At 42.5% G+C, this 19,828-nt stretch overlaps 1 protein-coding gene across 4 annotated transcripts in view; it reads left to right on the top strand.

The window, feature by feature from the left end:
* Positions 1 to 19,828, top strand: part of col11a1a (collagen, type XI, alpha 1a) — a 73,530-nt gene that overhangs the window by 8,405 nt on the left and 45,297 nt on the right. Inside the window, exons 5-16 of one of the 4 annotated variants that reach the window (XM_079755196.1) lie at positions 6,955 to 7,080; positions 9,021 to 9,113; positions 9,944 to 10,048; positions 11,925 to 12,212; positions 13,588 to 13,653; positions 13,928 to 13,969; positions 14,178 to 14,240; positions 16,510 to 16,584; positions 16,752 to 16,835; positions 17,696 to 17,752; positions 18,994 to 19,047; positions 19,200 to 19,253. In XM_079755196.1, the coding sequence (XP_079611322.1) occupies positions 6,955 to 7,080; positions 9,021 to 9,113; positions 9,944 to 10,048; positions 11,925 to 12,212; positions 13,588 to 13,653; positions 13,928 to 13,969; positions 14,178 to 14,240; positions 16,510 to 16,584; positions 16,752 to 16,835; positions 17,696 to 17,752; positions 18,994 to 19,047; positions 19,200 to 19,253 (1,107 nt within the window). Of the gene's footprint in view, positions 1 to 6,954; positions 7,081 to 9,020; positions 9,114 to 9,422; positions 9,693 to 9,943; positions 10,049 to 11,924; positions 12,213 to 13,587; positions 13,654 to 13,927; positions 13,970 to 14,177; positions 14,241 to 16,509; positions 16,585 to 16,751; positions 16,836 to 17,695; positions 17,753 to 18,993; positions 19,048 to 19,199; positions 19,254 to 19,828 lie in introns of those variants that run through there. The other 3 variants (XM_079755197.1, XM_079755198.1, XM_079755199.1) reach the window with 3 other exon arrangements.

Raw genomic sequence — 19,828 nt, 5'->3', positions numbered from 1 at the left:
TCCTTGAGCCCAATGCTCACTCATAGACTGAGCTGGTAGGATTTAGATAGAGAGTTCTTGTGAGGCACTTCAAAGGCGGAAACCTCAAGGAAATGAAAAACTTCATAGGAAAATTATTTTGGATATTCTAAAAGGCTTTAACTGTAAGAGAACCCCCGGTTTCAGCCGGAATTTGAACACTTTGATATATATATAAAAAAAAGGGTTTTGGGCTGAGAGTTCTATTAAGGAGGGGGGCGTGCTATCCCCATGGGCATTGATGAGTGATATGATGAGCGATGTTATACATGAAAGGATTCATATTATCATAGTGTTCCATTACATGATAATAGTAAAATAGGAAACAACATGAGCCTGTAGTCATAACATTTAACCTGTCCACTATTCCTTTAGGACTGGGTTTGTATTGCTTCTGTATGCTGTTGAATACATCTTGTTTATATTATCGGACATAGTGTCTGCTCCTATGGACAGAAGGGAGAATGTGTAAAAACCAAGATGCTGAGAATCAAGAACAGAAGCCCTTTGACTCATCCTGCTCTTAAATGTGTTTTGGATGGAGACACGGCTGGAAATGTATTTTAAAGAAAGATACCATTTTAATCAAGTTCATATATTTCTGTGTAGCCTATTTCAGACCTCCCCTTTGTGCATTATTTTCAACTTTTCTTCTACAAAAATCAACATGGCCTAATATTTTTTCCCTACATCCTGCTTCTTAGTTCCTTTGTTGGAGTCCTTACCTTGTAATTACTGACAATTAGCCCTCACTCAACCCTTTAGCCTACTGTTATTGTTACTATTATTGATGCTATACAGAACATCCAATGAGCCTTGGATTTACGCTAATGAATATTAGCATATGCTAAGAACAGAAGGCCTTAACATCTATTATAATTTCCTAACCTATCTTCTTTCTTGGTGATTGCCGTGGAAGCTTTAATGAGGTTATATGGACTTCAAAATATATTTTTGTAATTTAAACATTGAATCCTTTGGTTGGTCCTGTATATTATTTTTTGTGCCTCTGTCAGTATAATTCCTAATCAGCCTTAGCATGAGCTTAGCTAGCTTAAATAGTTGCCAATTTGCTTTAGGTTTCTGTGACCGACACTCTTTTTCTGCTAGCCTTTTTTCCTGTCGCATTGGTACAAAGGCCTCAGTTTAACGACAAACTAAGGCAACAATTAGGGCTCCCACGGTAAACATCTGTTGGAGGACATATAGGAGGAAGAGCGATCGACCACCAACGTGGTATATAAGTACACATAGATCCTGAAGGCCTGAGCACTTAATCTTCTCAACCTATTTAGGCTGATAAAATTAGGTAATATGGTACTTTATTAATACTAGATAATGAAGTTCTGGGTTTGCTGCAGACAGTAGTATAAAAAGGTATAGGCTACAAATATATTATCTGATATAATATCATATGATAAGATTGGAGATACAGTGAGATTGGCTTCAAGCCTACAAGCAAGCAAGAAATCTGATTAAACGGAAGTAAATGCTAATGACAATGAGAGATTTTCTTAGTTGAGATACATAAACACATTGCCTTTAGGTTTTTGAGAAGTGTAAAGGTCACTTGATGTGTGTTTACTTGTAAGAGAGAGAGTATGGGTTTTGTTGCGGTGAATGGCGGGAATGACCATTCCTGACCCTGTATTATCCTCCTTCCACTGGACTTTGACTGATTGGGTGCATTTCTGCTGCTGGTATTTATACAGCCCACTTCCCACTGAGCCCTGTCAACGCCATGGTGACACTGCTCTCTAAAGCTGACGTTGGCTTTATTTATATGTTGGCTGATTTTTTTTTTTTTTTTTTTTTTTTTTTGATTTTTTAGGATCCATCACTAGAGGTATTTAGACTTTCAAAATTCCCTCAGGCTAAACGAAGTTTGTGTGCAGATGGATGCACTGACAGAGAGTTTATATCTTCGTCATCTGACTTGACATACTCTCACATCATGTAGAAATGTACGTCTTTATTGAAAAGTGACAAGCCATTGGCCAACATGTCTAGTTGCTAACAAAGTTGCTAGTTAGACAGCGCAGAGCAACCGATCAGACGACGCTTGATGGAGTGCTAAAGATAGATTTAGTATGAAAGATGCTGTGTCCAGTAAGCCAAAAATAGGAGCCCTAAGTCTGCCTCTTTCAACAAGGTGTATTCTGTGTGTGAGTTTGGGGTGGAGGAGGGTGGAGGAGGGTGGAGGTGGTGGTGGTGGTGGTGGTGCTGGGAACAGACCTCCAGTCTGTTCCCAGTGCTCCCTGAGATCCACAGGGGTTGATGCACTCTGGGAAATATGCGGAGTGCATAAACATGAATCCTACAGTTTTGGGGGGGCTGAAATGCGAAATCAAGAATAATGTAAGGTTGAAAGGCACCATTTAGAAATGGAGGCTTCACATTTTGATGTTCTTTTATAACGCAAGCCCATGTTTTTCTTCCTCTGCATTCTTCAAGCCCGGTCACTTCCATATCAAAACGTAAACATATTTTTGTGAGAATTTGACAGACACATTTTAATATAGGACTTTTCTATCCAATACCTGGGCCAGGTCAGCCCTGCCGCAGAGGGATCTGGTGGGGAATGAATGAGAGTCATTCATGGCTTGCTCAGACATAGCTTTCTCAGTCCCTTGTCTCCTCCATATCCATTTCTACCCTCCCTGACCACAGTCCCCCCGACCCACCTGACCAACCCCCCCTCCCCACTGAGGCCGGCCGTGAGACCTTCTATTCATCCCTGTCTGACACTACCTGTCTACCACACACAAACACACACACACACACAAACACACACACACACACACACACACACACACACACACACACACACACACACACACACGTATATACGCGTGATCACACACTCACACACACATACACACACACACACCCACACACACAACTGCGTGTGCGTGTGCATACCCATGCACACCAAGGCAAACACACACACACACACACACACACATACACAGTCACATGCGCCAACACTGCCGCTTGGCTCATGCAGAAATGGCACACTTATAAACGCATTCCAACTCACACAAATACAGGCTAATGTCAACACAAAAAGGCGCACACCCTTTGATCTTTACACATGGGATGCTCTCGGGATCACACACAGACACACACACACACACACACACACACACACACACACACACACACACACACACACACACACACACACATACACACCTGTGAATCACTGGTAGACAGACATTGTTCCTTGTTTATGGAGCTTATTGAATGGTTTTGGTTTGTTTCTGTGCAGTTCCTGAGAGAATGAATGTTGGCTACTTTCAAAAGTAATTTCAAGAAAGTCCTTTTTAACATAATGCAGGTTGAATACATTTAAGTCATGCATTGATGTCCCTTGCCACACTAAGTGCAGTGTGACCCCCAATGGCTCTAACTTAAAACCATCAGAACCAGCAATGTGTTTAGTTAGCCACCGTCCCGTGCTTTAATTGGAGCGTTGGCGGGCCAGAGTGTGTACTGTATACTGCATGTGCTTTGATGAGGTGGGTGTGGCTAATTCGTGTATGGCTGCTGCTGTTAAATTACAGCCAAGGGTGTGTGCTGGACTGATGGTCCTGCTGTTTGTGCCCCTGGGCAGTGGAACGTCAAAGGGCCATCTGTTTACCACTCGTTTGCTTTTGTTTCAGTTTGCTTTGTCCAGGGATGCCTACACATACTCTCTAATTACAACCAAGTCTCATTGGATTAAGATGAAGGCCATGATACATGTTGTGTTGTGTGTGTGTGTGTGTGTGTGTGTGTGCATGTGTGTATGTATGTGTGTGTGTGTGTGTGTGTGTGTGGGGGGGGGGTTTGTTTGTGTGTGTGTCTATGTGTGTATATGTTTGAGTGTGTGTGTGTGTGTGAGTGTGTGTGTGTGTGTGTGCCGTGCTTGTGTGTATGTGCCTTGTTTGTGTGTGTGTGTGTGTTTGTATGTGCACTGTGTGTGTGTGAATGTGCTGTGTGTGTGTGTTTGTGTATGTGTCTGCATATGTGTGCGTGTGTAAGTATGTGTGTGTGTGTGTGTGTGTGTGTGTGTGTGTGTGTGTGTGTGTGTGCGAGTGTGTGTGTGTGTGTGTGTGTGTGTGTGTGTGTGTGTGTGTGTGTGTGTGTGTGTGTGTATTCATATCAGCTTGTTGCATAATCTGCCACTGGAGCAGAGTAAGGGGATGCAGGCTTTCAGACATCAGCAGCTGTGTTAATTGCAGCTCCCCCTCACAAAGAACAAAGTGACAAAAGTGATTTTCTTCACCTCCCACTTCTTTGGCCCATGACCCCTTTCAGTGTGTATTTATATCCTGAGGTCTGGTGCTAAAGCTGGGGTCAAGGTGGAGGACTTAAGCTCCCCAGATCTTAAAGGAACTAGTTTCCAAAGTTGTTTCAGGTAATTGCCGTAACAATTGAATAGTTTTACTTTTGCACATCTTGGAGATTAAGAGAAATAAACTCTATATAGTGTTGTCTAAATAGGTAATTATTGTGTGTTTTACTTTTGCACATCTTGGAGATTAAGAGAAATTAACTCTATATAGTGTTGTCTAAATAGGTAATTATTAAAAAAACAAATTGAAATTGCTATTTGAGAATCTTGCCCATATAGTCGTTATGAAGCTCTGTTAATGGGGGACATAAACACTGTTTAACTCAGGGGCTGGTGCCAGTCTCTCCAGGGACTCTTGGCCCAGTGTGGAGAGACCCGGCCCGGGTCCACCTGTTACCGCGTGTTTTGTACAATGAGGTAGTGCATGTCAATTCAGTTCAGAGAGAGTGTGGATCTTCCTCTCTCCATCTCTCTCTCTCTCTCTCTCTCTCTCTCTCTCTCTCTCTCTCTCTCTCTCTCTCTGTCTCTCTCTCTGACTCTTGCTCTCTCGCTCTCTCCATCTCCCCATCTATCTCCCTAGCTTTCTCTCTCCCTCTCTCTCTTTCTATAACATAAGAAACATTAAAGAGCATTATTTTCACCGTCAGTGGTGAGTTGAGCAGTGTCCAACACAACGGGCACCTATGTTGAACAACAGGTGTTGATTGACAGGTATAGCTTTTAAGAATGCCTACGCTCATGTGACCCACACTCTACTACGATGTGTGTTGGCTCATGTTACATTAGATGGCAAGAATTCCTTAAGGGCCTGCTTCGACACACACAAGCACGCACGCACACACACACACACACACACACACACACACACACACACACACACACACACACACACACACACACACACAAACACAGACTGACACTCATAATCAGAAGTCAACATACATTCTCCGCAAGTTGCCACCTGCCTCTTTTCCACTGGCGTTTTCTCTGCCAGTGTTGAGCTCCTGGGCGTCTGGAATCTATCCTGACATGGACAGGTCTCTGCAGAGACAGGGGGGCATCTCCCTCAAAACCATCCGCACAAAACCCACAAGTTAACCCAGACAAAGAGTTCATCATCCATCAAGCCACTTATCAGGGCTCTTTTCTTGAGCAGTTCTCAAGGAGATTGGCATCATAATGTAGCCATAGAACCCCCCCTTAGGGTACTCTCTCTCTCTGACAGAACCGAGTGCCCAGGCCACAAACGTTTGGCTCAGGTGTGGTGTCCCCTGCTCGGTCCCACTCTGACCGCAGGCATGCTACTACACTTCTGACTCTTTGCTCGGTGTCAGGAGGATGTTGCCTCAGACACGTGGATGACAACCCTACTGTTGATCAGGATATGACCTCCGGCTGACCTCCAATGATCTGGATGAAGCTGTATGTATGCTTTGTGCAGGATTGTTGTTTTTTCGTCTGCAGGATCTGTATTTTATCTCCTTGTTTTCAGTCTTCTTTTATAACAATGTTAGGGTGAACAAACTGTGTTGCGCTGCAGACCAGGCCATGTCATCATGATAACAAGACAACAGCCTTTTAAGTTCGGGATATAATGTCGTTCTTTGCTGCCCTCAACCACACTGAGCACCGTTAACGCTGAGTGTTATAAAGGATAGCAGTAAAGTATCCTGGTATCAGGACATCTTTGACCATTAAAACAATATTTAAAAGATGTAATAGGACTCTATCTGATGTTTCCAAATTTAGCACTTTAATTGGATGAACTTGTAATGTAAAACATCTAAATAACCCTCTCATGGTTTTGGAAAATGGCCGATATAGAAAGAGTCAAAGAATACTCTCAAATTCTAAAAATGTCCTCCTTATTCTTAAGAAACCATTGAAGGAGGTTGTATCTCTGCATCCAACACCTCATCTTGTCTTTCTTTGATAGTGCTGCTGTCATTGTGGTTGATAGATCGGAAACTGCTGTTGTCATAAATCAGACGCTGGTGTTTACTGCCGTTTGGTTACCACATGTTTGCCAGGTGTTGCTTTTGTTTCAATGCTACATGCTTGTTTGATTTACCCAGTTAGCTCCAGTCCGCACCATTATAATGTAGCCTGGCCTGATGTCTGGATTCCCCCCACTCTGCATCACTGTAGTGTGTGTGTTTGTGTGTATGTGTGTGTGTGTGTGTGTGTGTGTGTGTGTGTGTGTGTGTGTGTGTGTGTGTGTGTGTCTGTGTGTGTGTGTGTGTGTGTGTGTGTGTGTGGGTGTGTGTGTGGACAACACCCACACATGCACACAGAGTATGGAACACGAACTGGAACAGTGAGACAGCATCTGGTTTTTATTCAGTATAAAGGGCGACAAGATGAGACGTGAGAGGAAAGTTTACCGTATACCCTGTATATCTGTGTCTCTGAGGCTGTTCCTCTGAAACAAGCTAGAGAAGACTAAGATTCATATGAAACACTGAAAATTATGTCACTTTGCTGTGGATAGTATCGTACAGTGTGCTAAATGAAACAATATGTGTTGTTATAGGCGATGGCTCTCAGTTTAACAGATTTTTAACATTATTTTCTATTCTCTCCTTGGTTGTGTATAGGGTGACATCCAGCAGTTCCTGATTGTGCCTGACCCCAAGGCAGCTTTTGACTACTGTGAACATTACAGCCCAGACTGTGACACCCCTCATGGACAACGCCTGCAGGCCCAGCAACCAGAGGATGAGGTCAGTACACCCCTCAGCCTGTTTTGGTATCTTCCACCATACAGAATGGCCGTACCACAATTGTTGACTTTTTTGCAAATCAATCTTTCTGAAAATAAAGTAGGAAAGGGTTTGTTAGTAATGTACAGGAGTTTTTTATTTTATAATTTTGGTGATAAAGGTATTTTACAAGGGCATAATTGGCCTGCCTTACACTACAGAAAGACTGGTAGTGTAGTAGCATGTTCATCTGGCCTGTTTGGTTGAGTGACCGAGGGCATCTCAGGGGAAATACCTGCCATTCCTCTGTGTCCGTCCAATTTGGACATTCTTTAGACTTGTTCCACCACCATGGGTTCTAGACCCGTACCAAATTTTTCAATACGATCTAGGAATTTAGCTGCCCTTATCGTGTTAATGTTAGGGGAAAACATTGTCATTGCTACAGGTAAAATAATAGCATCAATCTAAAAGGTGAGCTGTCATGCTTAGCTATTTTATAGAATAAGAGAGTTCTGCCTCATTTACGGGTGCATAAATTCTGGTTACACACAAAAGTCGACATTTTCCCAATCAGACCAATGGAGAATGCAAATCCTGGACCAGTGACAACAATGTTGGAATCTAGTTGTTGTGGCAGACCTATCTTATATAAATATTGTGTTGATTAAAGCATTACGTATCTATTGAATCTGCTCTTATAGTAGTGCATATACCTTTGAGGGCTAGGGCAGTGGATAGGAACCACTTATTTCCCACCTTGAGTCTATTTCGTGCTCTCTCACTCCTTCTGTTCAGTTTGTCTTTGTCCTACACAAAGACGCAAACTAAAGAACAGACAACAATAGACAACGGGGAGCAGCATATAAACCCACAGTGGATAACATAATTCTGTGCTAATCTACAGATTATTAACTCATTTGAAACGGCTCCTGCATGCAAGTATGAGCATTCCTCACTTCAGGTCAAACAAAATAATGCCTGGCTTCTTCTGTAGGGAGTGATTAGCATGATCGAGTGTGGAGAACAAAGTCAACAGGAAACAAGTTGAGGCCAAATTATTACATGGAACATAGAATAATAATATAATGCTTTGTTCTACTTCGAGGTAACCTCTCAAAGTAGCAGCTTTATATCCTTCTTAAATGCTACATACAGTAGAAATTTATTTTATTTCCAAAAACTCCACATCATGTAACCACCTGACACAACAACCCTGAAAACTATAATTTACTAGATAGCAATTAGAAAGTTTAGTGATGATATCCCACCAAAGGCATCTGGTAATTTTGTTTCCTGGATCTTTTTTATGAGCTTTTACCCATCCCAGCTGTTTACATGTCTGTACGCCCCTACCCTTATAACAGTGAGTTCTACTATTATTGTTTGGTTTTCTATTTACTAAGATGAATAACACATTCCTGCCTCATACAATGCTAAGCAAACATTATTTTTGAAGTTCTATTTCCTGAATTCATCAATTAACAAAAACATGATTATATTTCATAGTACTGTATATATATACATATATATGTATGCTGTATACATTTATATTTATCATGGTTATTTGCACTTACTTTTTTTCTAGAAAAAAAAGATAATATACTCGGTTAATATATGGATGGTATATTTATATATCGTTTTGCTTTCATAAAAGAGTGTGATGCTAATGTTAATCCTAACACTAAAACTCTCTCTCCCTTTCTTCATCCTAATCTCGTCTCTCTCTCTCTCTCTCTGTATATCATCATATCTCTCTCTCGCTCTCACTTTCTCTCTCTTACTCTCTCTCTCTTACTTTCTCTCTCTTTTTCTCCCTAATTCTCTTTCTTCTTACTTTTTTTCTCTCACTCGCTCCCTCTTTCACAATATCTCTTCTTTGCTATATATTTGTCTCTCCCCCTCTCTACCTCTCTTCCTCTGTCATAATCTCTCTGTCCCTATCTCTGAAACACCTCCAGTATACTACTGATGACTTAGACTATAGTCAGTTCTATGATTACGCTGAGGGAGCTACAGACAGCGTTCCAGTGGAAGAGTATTCTGAACCTCAGGTAAACCAGAAAAACGTCAACGTTATCTCTGTAATTGTCTTGCTTCTCTGGTTTGTCTTTCCTGCACCCTGTGTGTGTGTTTGTGTCTGCTGTCGTTTTTACCCTTGTCTGTTGTTTTGACTGAGGTTTTTACATCTCGGCATGTCTTTTGGACTAATGCATTAACACAGTAATGATCCAATGTTTTATTTGTAGCACAGGAACAATGTTGTGGTGCAAAAGTTCTTAAGAGCTGCTGAATTGTAACCCTTATCCATATGTGTTGTTTGCATCCGTCCCAGACGGACCCTTTTTTACGTTCTCCTTCCATTTGTGTATCTCTGTGACATCATTTCCACAATGAAAATTGTTCATGTCTCTCTTGATTCTTTTGTCACCAAACACCTCTTCCAGAGAACCAAACGTAGTGTCTCCATGAGAAAGAAGAGGACCAGAAAGTCCCTCAGTAAAACTAAGGCTAAGCCCCTTAAGTTCTTGGCCGCCAAAAAAACTCCAGCTAAAAAGTTTGCCGTTAAGAAGAAGCAGCAGATGCCTGGCTTCCAGGCCACAGCACCAGACCGACACAGAGGCAATTTTAGGGTAAAAGTACTAGTACAGAAAAGCCCTAAACCCATCAAGATCTTCCTGCCCTCAGACTCCTCAAAAAGGCAGGAAAATCTCTGATGCTAGGCTAAGAGAAAGCTAACCCTGTCTCTGTAGAATTAGCAAGTCCGTAGCTAGTCGGAGAGGACCCCTGCCCCACTCAGCGAGAAACCTGTTATTTTCTTCTTTTGCTTTCTTGTTAATACTTTCATTCTTTCTTCTTTCCCTTTCTCCCCCACATGACTCAGCTAAACAATGTAGAAGGCGACTACTTTACAGATACTGAGCATGACTATGGAACTGTAGATGGTACACACACTCAGTCTCCAATTTCCTCAACTGGACCAAATGAGGTAATTCCTTCCATCTTTTACGCACAGCTGCTTTAAACTAAAACAAAGAAAGGTAATGAGTTTGCTTGAGGGACAGTGGGCCAGGAAGATGACCCAAGGAAGTGCCTGGTAGGAAATGACACAACAAGTCCAAACACTTTGTTCTGTTCTGATTTTGCCCATGGCAAGGTTTCTATGGAGACAGAACAGTTACATGTCAAAAAGCCACCGTTCAATTGCACTGTTACACAGACCATCTGCTTTTTTATTTTATCCTGCACAAGGAATGTGGATAAAACAATCTTAATTATCTATTTTTCTCTTAAATATAACTGTAATATTCTGTTGTATAATTGAGGACAACTCTTTTATTTTCCCCAATTCTCCCATTATTCATTATGCATATTTATTGTGTAAATGAAATGCAGACTGAAAAACTGTTTTCTAAACCTATATCAAGTACGAGTTAGGTCTTCACTTGTCTACGTCATCTGAGGCAAAGTGTTAATGAGCAGCAATGAGCACACAAATTATGCTTGTGACTTCCAGTTTGACATTTTATGTGGGCCAATAAGAAAAGGCCATGGTGGTCTTTCAGTGCAATAGATTGGTTGGTTTGGCTTGTTGTGGGATCACAGCAACCCTCTTAATCCCCATGGTTCTGTCACAAAAAATAATTTGCCAACTTTTGATCAGTAGTTTTTATAGAAACTTTTATTCTAACTATGATCATTGGCAAACCCTCTCCTCACAGTTTATGGTAAACACATTTTTTGCTTCGGATGTGATTACAAAGGCTACACAAGGCAACTGTAAACACATAGACTGCCCACCGTCTGTTTAATAATACAGCCAACAATTATTACTCTTTAAAAATATTAAAGAAAAAAACGAACAAAAAAAACATGATTAGGTCTGAAATTATGGCTTTTATATTATGTACAGAGAGTGCCCCTGCCTGTTGCACTAAAATGATACGATAAGTTTATCATTTGGGGGGGAAAAAACGATACCATCTTATCTTGGCTACCTCCCTGAAGTGTACAAAAGTGTAAAAAACGATGCCATCATATCTTGGCTACCACTCTGAAGTGTACTTTATTTGTTCTTTGAATGTCATTGAATCATATTATTGATCATTGTGCACATCAATATGTTCGGAAGACACCAACAAATGTATTTTAATGACATACAATCCAAAGCTTACATGATTATATGCCATGTGATTTCACTCCAATTTGTTTGTTGAAAACAAATTTTGTTTAACGCTGAAGGTAACACCTTATTTATTTATTGTTGTAGATAAAACATGCCTTTCTTAGAATCTGGAAAAAATCTTCTGTTTTTATTCATGAAGGGAAAAGCAATTTAGTACAAGTCTCATCAAATGAATCATGCCATTGATCATTTCCATTTGATTAAACACTAACCAAACACTAAAATCAAATTATTTGAGGCTGAACTTATTGCACAACTGATTGGCCAAAAATGCTAAATGACAGTGATGTCAATCACCATGCAACCTATGGCAAATTACATCACCTGGCTCCACTTTGAAACAATCTGAATCTGCCTGTGTTCCCCCAGGGGTGGCACTGTACTTATGGTACGACTTTAATGTTTGGTTAATCGAGTACTTGCTCAGTAAAAGTTGTACACATTTCTCCATCAATTCTAACATACTGCACGGAACCAGAGTGCAAACAGAGAGATGCTGTGTTGGTGAGTAAATAAGGTGTTACCCACATACCATGCTGAGGGGCACTGCTGCTCCTATTGCAATTCTTCCAGGCTTTGACAACATTGGCAGCAGGTGTGTGTATTGACTTAGCCTCAGCAGCTTCACTAATATCCCTATCTCCCTCCATGCCCCCGCTTCATTAACAACAATGTAAAGGCTGTGGAGGAGAAGGAGGAGGTGGATGAGGAGGTGGGGGTCGCCGCAGGTGGTGACCTTTACACCGAGGCAATCCCAGACCCCTACCAGGAGCCCTCCGTTGCCCCGGAGCTGGGGAATGCAGAGGAGGCATACGACTTTAAACAGTACGACCTAAAGGAGTACGACCTGGGCGGGGCCGACGGGAAGGTTTATGATTACGGGGCTTATGACGGCACTGCAGCGCTGCCCGACCCCGATGAGGTGGGGCCTGGGGTCGCCGCGGAGACCGACGTCTCGGAGAGCGCCGTAAGTATGGCGGCAGACATGCACGTCGCCCCCCCGACCCCCCGCCCTCCCACACGCCTCCTGAACCGTGTCTGACCTAAAGCATACGGCGGAGAAGGACTTGTGTGTGCGATGGCATGTACTGGTGTTTTGACGTGTGGACCTTCACTTAATACTGTTCCGTAACGATTCTGTCAGGGCTGACTTTTCTTCCAATCTTTCTTCCAATCGTGTTGGTGCAACCGGTTTCCTGCTTGGCATGGGGTGATGGCTCATTGTCACGTTCTTTGAGGGGTCTGCACATTGGCTCTGTTTTGAGTGCCTGGTGTGATGGTTGAACATACTCTGCTAGTGCTGCTCGTACGCACGACTCCTGAACACCCAGGTCTGAGCTCTCCTCTACCTAGATCGCTTCCATCACTCATCTCCCTGCATCCTCACAGAGCCAGCCGCCACTGTTAGTGAGAGCATCATTTCAAGCAGTAAAGCCACCTCACCAGGCAGTTTACCAAAATAACAAAGGCAGCTGTCTACACATCGTGCACCCAATGTCAACATATGTGCAGTCACACATACAAACACACACACATACAAGCACACACATGCACACAAACAAATCCTACCCACAGCTCAGTCAAAACAGTCAACCATAGTTCCAACTCCAGTCCCAGGATATTTTCCTGTAGAAAACGCACACTTGGGAATTTTCGCCGTTTCTGTTAAATAACTTTGCACAAACTGTACCCTCAATGTTCACCTTTCCTCCCCGCCCAACGGAAGGCAATGACATCACTGTTCCATCTCAAGCATGCTCCTCCATAGCAACGGTCCATCTCCTCACCTTCCCACCATCACTAACTCTTTCATCTCGTGTTGGAACTGCACCTGTGTGCGCTCTTATTCTGAAAGAGCCCTCTGTACCAGAGAGCTTGAACAATGAGGACAGGTTGTGTAAAGCAGTGGAGCTGTTTCTAGGAACCCCATCTTCCAGGATTCTGAATTATATAAGGGCTCAAGGCAAGAAATTCCCCAGAAAGTACAATTCAAAATGTACTGCCCAAGTTATTAAAACTGAAAATGTTTAATTTTAGATTACTATACTGGATATATTGGTATCAGAACAGTACAATCAACAATGAATCCTGCAGAAAATGCAATAGTTTCATCCATAGTTCAAACTATGGAAGTACGTCATCACTTTACAAGCAGACACAAAGGTCAAACAGATTCCCAAGTCCTCTTTGTCCATTTCTGGTGCAGTGTTCTTTCATGTTTCTCCCTTTTTCTTATTCACCTTTTCTCTGAAATGGTGTCCTCATTCGTCCCTGCTTGTCCTCATGGCCTCTGCTGGCCCCTCTCCGCTGGGAGACGAGGCTGACGGCTGTGCTCTGTGCAGGTGGCCGGTGCCGAAGGAGTCCTCGGACCCAAGGGAGAGAAGGGCGATCCGGCCGTCATCGAACCTGTGAGCTTTATACACAACATCACGCTTCTTGTGTCTGGCCAAAATATGGTCCAAAAATAGAATGTTCCCTTTGGTCTCGTAGTCTCATCGTTTTTTTAAGGGCAGCAGTCAATTATATTCTGACTGACGAAATAGTGTAATAAATATTTGATTCCAAATATATGTAAAGAAAAACATGAGGACAGGTGCTTTAACAATTAACCTGTGTGTGTGTGTGTGTGTGTGTGTGTGTGTGTGTGTGTGTGTGTGTGTGTGTGTGTGTGTACTTTTCAAGGGCATGTTGATTGAGGGACCCCCGGGACCCGCTGGCCCAGCTGTAAGTCTAAAATACTTTTTGTTCAATAAAATGCCTTTATAAAAGTAAATGCCAATAGAATGTAGGCATTTACTTTCTTACACATATATACTGTATGTGTAAGAATATATGCATAAAAGTATATATGTACACGCATGCAGTCAATCTACCCTCTTGTTTACTTTGGGGTGTTGGCATAATGGAGGTCTCATGGTCTGCGTCTCTTTAGGGTCTTCCAGGACCTTCAGGATTACAAGGACCACCAGGCACTGCTGGAGATCCAGGAGACAGGGTGAGTTTACCTCCCCCCAACACACACACATACTCTAGTGTACTGGCTAGTGTTGCACTAGCCCGTCAGAGGGAGTCCATCATACTGTTTATTTATTTTTACTGTTTTTACTGTTAATTTATTACAATAGGAGACAATGGATGCTGTTTGTGTGTTTGTATATGTGTGTGTGTGTGTGTGTGTGTGTGTGTGTGTGTGTGTGTGTGTGTGTGTGTGTGTGTGTGTGTGTGTGTGTGTGTGTGTGTGCGTGTGTGTTTATGTGTGTCTTTATTTAGATGTAAAAAAATCTGTGAATGTGTATATGTGTGAGACAGTGGATAAGAGGATGTGTGTGTGTGCTTGTGTGTTCCATCAGGAGAGTGTATCAGAGTGTAGATCAAGTAGGTCAGATATTGTGTGCGGTACAGAGAGCTGCCACGTGTAAAGGCCCTGTGTTGCCCCATGAACAAATGCAGACCTCCATTCTTTATTTTATCCAACCATCCATCCATTTACCTACTTATCTTGGTCTTCTCCTCACACCGGACACACACACACACACACACACACACACATTGACACACACACACACACACACACACACACACACACACACAAACACATACACATACAAAAACACACACACTGACAGTCAGGGAAGAGGATGTTAGTTTTGGATATGGCACAGTTGTGGGTCTTATAGAGACACAGGGCCATTCTCTGTGTGTGTGTGTGTGCGAGTGTGTGTGTGTGTGTGTGTGTGTGTGTGTGTGTGTGTGTGTGCGTCTGTGTGCATAAGCACAAGCACACATGCTTGTAATATGTAGATAAACATACACAAAAAAGTGATAGACACACAATTCCTGTCATTAGATTGTAGGCTTTATTGTGTATAGTTTGGAGTGTAGAATGGTAGATGTTGAGTAAGTGTGCGTGTGTCAGTGTGTGCGGATGTGTGTGTATGTATTTGTGTGTGTCTATGCGTCCGTGTGTATGTGTGTGTGTGTGTGTGTGCTTCTGGGTGTATGTGTGTGTGTGCGTATGTCTGTTGAGAGTGTCTGTTTAGATTACCGTTAGTCACAAAGGACAATGTGACCATAACTGCTTGAGTGAGTTTCCAACGACATGATTAAGTCTAAATGTGTTCTTGTTCTGGCTGATGTTTAAACACTACACAACAAAGTACAAGGGAAGCAAATCATTTGATAATGCGACTTGAATGGAAGGCAACACTTACTGTCTGAATTATCCTTGACCATAAGCAACAAAGCCAGCATGGCAAGAATAAAAACACGCCACATCTTTCCCTGGGAAACCTGGAAAATTATAACCTGGATTAATGAATAAAGATTTATGGAACTTAACATTAAATTGTAATGTTATTTTAAAACAGTTAAGCCCATACGACATTTCATTTGGGTCATTTTGGTGAGAATTTGATAATTTAAATAGTGTTTGTTTTAAATTCATAGCATTAGGGTGAAGCTAGGATGCTCCTTCTTTTCCAGGGACAGGTCAGACTATTTTGGGCTTTGGTTTGAATGGTCATTCATTGACCTTAAAGCCAGAGTTGTACCAATAGAAGGACTCTTCCATTAAAGAGGGAGCCAGAACCAGAGGAAACATAGGGTATACATGTGTCTTTGTGTGTGGGTGTTTGTGTGTGTTTGTGTGTTTGTGCATATCTATTCCTGTGTGCTACTACAAATACAGAACATTTACTCACTTGGAAGGTCACTTTGAGTGTATGTTTGTTGTCTATGTGTGTTTGGAAACTGGGTTCTAATGTTCATTCCAAAGGCTTGATTTTCTTGCTCCCGGTTTAATCAGTTGGCTGATATTATTAGACCATATTAGGTCATCAAAAATATATATTTTCAGCGTGTAACACGTTTTTGATATGGGAAACTAAACAAAACATTGAACATAATTTATAAGTTACTTACTGTTCTAGTAAGATAGGATGTTAGGCCTCTCCTGTTTATTGTTTCTCTTCTACTTGTCCTGTCTCCCTCCCTCCCTCTCTCTCTCTCTCTCAACCTCTCTCTCTCTCCTCTCTCTCTCTCTCGCTCTCTCTCAACCTCTCTCTCTCTCTCTCTCTCTCTCTCTCTCTCACTCTCTCCCTCTCTCTCTCTCTCTCTCAACCTCTCTCTCTCTCTCTACCTCTCTCTCTCTCTCCCTCACTCTCTCTACCTCTCTCTCTCTCTCTCCTCTCTCTCTCTCTCTCTCTCTCCTTCACTCTCTCTACCTCTCTCTCCCCTCGCCTTCTGTCTCTCTCTCTCCCTCCTAGGGCCCCACAGGGCGTGCAGGTCTCTCAGGCGCTGATGGCATGCCAGGACCTCCGGGAACCATGCTAATGCTGCCTGTAAGTGCCCACATTAGACATAACACCCATAATACCCATTCATAACTAGTCAGATATAAAGTATGCGATATTGGTAGGGTTGCAGTTCAGTTCTGTATTGACCATCTGTAACCTTCCATTGACATTCTGATTGTATGTGGTGTGTGTGTTAAATCTTCTCTTTTCAGTTCCGCTTCGGTGGCGACGGTGAGAAGGGTCCCGTGGTCTCAGCCCAGGAAGCCCAGGCTCAGGCCATCCTCTCTCAGGCCAGAGTGAGTCCAGACCAGCCTCAAGCAGGCCAAAGACAGGCCAAAGACAGACCAAAGACAGGCCAACGACAGGCCAACGACAGGCCAAGCAGGGCCAAAGACAGACTAAGCAGGGCCAAAGACAGGCCAAGCAGGCCAAAGACAGGACAATGACAAGCCTGATAAACCAAAGAAGGCTAGTGATAGCCAATGCTATTCCACTGAATGATGGTAGGCCAGATGGCCTATAAAGCGACCCATCCCTTTACCTCAAACTGCAGCAGGAGAGCAGTTGGGAGGGGAGGATTTTAGTGTCTCTACCTTTGGGCTAAAAGCAGGCTGTGCCGAGCAAGCTGAAAGACACAGAAAAATGCTCAGTGGGACAGATGGACAGGGGTGTGTTTGTGTGTGTGTCTGTGTGTGTGTGTGTGTGTGTGGGGGGGGGGGGGGGGGGGGGTGGCAGCAGTTAAAAATATCGCTTACGACCTGCGTGGGGGCTACCCCAACAGGTGTAGAAAAGTGTGTGGGTTTGTGTGTGCCTTCGTATGCTTGCTGTCTGTGGTGTGTTTAGATTAAGGTACTTTGACATTAAACTGACTACTCCACCATTTCAAATTAGCCTGTGCGTAGGACTGATGGGTTCTGACACACAAGAAATTAATAATATAATTATTAAAAGCACATCTGTTTACCTGAGTAAGGGTCAACATATTACAACAAATATAATAATAATATAACATTATTATAACATAATCCAATTATAATAAGACGGAGGTCCTTTATATTTCACAGACCCCTCTCAAAATGATTGGGTCACTTATTCCGGACAGAATGGTAATATGTAGCTGCTTGTGTGGCTAACTGTTGCTTTGTAACCCCTCCAGCTGGCGATGCGCGGGCCACCAGGTCCGATGGGTCTGACGGGCCGCTCCGGACCAGTGGTAAGGCCCATCACGCTGTTACCTCCCCGGCCTGAGCTGCCTCAAACCCCCCAGAGGAACGGAGAAACGCAGGCCTCCCTGTGCCGTGGCCATCAAGCACTGTTTTCTGCTTGTCAAATGCTAGCATCGATGCATCCACCGATGCATCCATGTGTACATTTGTATGATAATGAACTTACAAACGTAACTTAATTTTTTAAGATTGGATCTGATGAACTGTATCTTGAGTGAGGATGGGCTCTCTGCATCATGCCAGCTAGCTATTTGAAGTCGGAGAAGGACTATTAGTTGGTCTGTCACCACCCCTCCCCACTTTTCCCCTGAGCTTGTTGGTACACGATCCACAATCTCTATCTTCTGGAAAAAGACACGGAAAATAACTAAAGAATGACCTCTTGGAAAAGAGTGTGTAGAAACATTTCCATAAGAGGCGATAGAACAGTTGAAATATCTTATTAACTGAGCATAATATGAGCATTAACGGATAAATAACAAGATCAGAAATGTTAAGCTAATGATGCTAGGTGAGAAGGTTGATTTACCCGGCCCACCCTCCCACATGTACATGAATATTATGATGCTTCAGTGTTTGTTTGCACACAGTCACTAGCGTCACACTTTTGAGGGCTTGTACATTGTGAAGTCACGTCGCAACAACCACCTCCATTTCGGACATATAGGAGCATAAGAACGTTAATGCTAGTATAGTTTTTCGGTCATTGTTTAGTCATTCATCTGGAAATTATTTTTTACAACTCTCTTCAACTCTCAGCGTTCTAGAAATGGCTGAGTATTGGCCAAAAGAATACCCATAATGCATTCAGATGCCTTACCAGCCCTATTAACTATTAACATGCCATGTTATCTCAATTAAATTATCACAATTTGGACCATGCTAAATGGGGATGAAAAATGTTGCCAACTAAATAAAATACATGTGTATAAAAGTGAGAGAGTTTTTGCGACAGGTGAATTTCAACATGTGAAAAGACATGAAAAAGGGTTTGACCAACCAATTATGTCTTTAATCAAATAGGCCTGCGCTCAGTCTATCCAATCTAAAACATTTAATTAAGCATCTAGCCTACTTCAGCTAAATATCGCCACCTGCTGTTGGTTTTTTGAGCTTGTTCCAACAAGTCCTTCTTCAAAACTTCCCACCTCTTGAATTTGGCCCTACGTGAAGTTTACCTTGAACATTGAGTTAGTTGTGCCTGAATCCCTTGACCTCTCTTCTTTAGGGTCTACCTGGTTCTACCGGACTCAAGGGAGAAAGTGGCGACCCTGGACCTCAGGTACAAACAAACAAACAAAAAACAACCTTCTTTTTTTTTTCTGTCAAGCGACTTTTTGCCAAGCAATAACTACAACAGCAAACACTTTGCTTGGTTATACACAAGTTGTGCCAGCGATCGATCCTCTAAGAGGTCCTCATCTGTCTTTGCAGGGTCCCAGGGGCGTCCAGGGGCCTTCAGGACAACTTGGAAAAGCTGGCAAGAGGGTAAGTGTGTGTATGTTTCTCTGTGTGTTTGTGTGTATGTGTGTTTGTGTGTGGGTGTGTGTGTGTGTGTGTGTGTGTGTGTGTGTGTGTGTGTGTTCGTTTGTTTGTGTGTGTTTGTGTGTGTTTGTGTGTGTTGTGTGTGTGTGTGTGTGTGTGTGTGTGTGTGTGTGTGTGTGTGTGTGTGTTGGTGTCGGTGTGTGTGTGTGTGTGTGTGTGTGTGTGTGTGTGTGTGTGTGTGTGTGCGTGTGTGTGTTTGTGGGCCTCCATTTTTCTAAATATGTTCTGTATAATTAGCTTGTTGGCTTGATGTCAGATAATATTGATTTTCAGCCCACATGTATTGATATACAATGCAATGTCTTCCAGCCTATATCAGTAAAATCCCTATAATGAGTAAAATCTATTTCATTATTATGGAATATTGCGCGCTCCATACCTTTATATGTAGATATAAAGGTATTCTCATTTTTGAGATAACGAAAGCACAAAACAACTTATTTTCATGTTATTATAAACTTATTAGCACACTTTATATCACACAATATTATATTCAATGTTTGCCCAATGCGTTCCGC

The sequence above is a fragment of the Pollachius pollachius genome, assembly GCF_949987615.1.
Source record: "Pollachius pollachius genome assembly, chromosome: 17".
Classification (NCBI taxonomy): domain Eukaryota; kingdom Metazoa; phylum Chordata; class Actinopteri; order Gadiformes; family Gadidae; genus Pollachius; species Pollachius pollachius.
The sequence above is the reverse complement of the archived record's forward strand: the minus strand, read 5'-3'. Positions and strand labels throughout refer to the sequence as shown.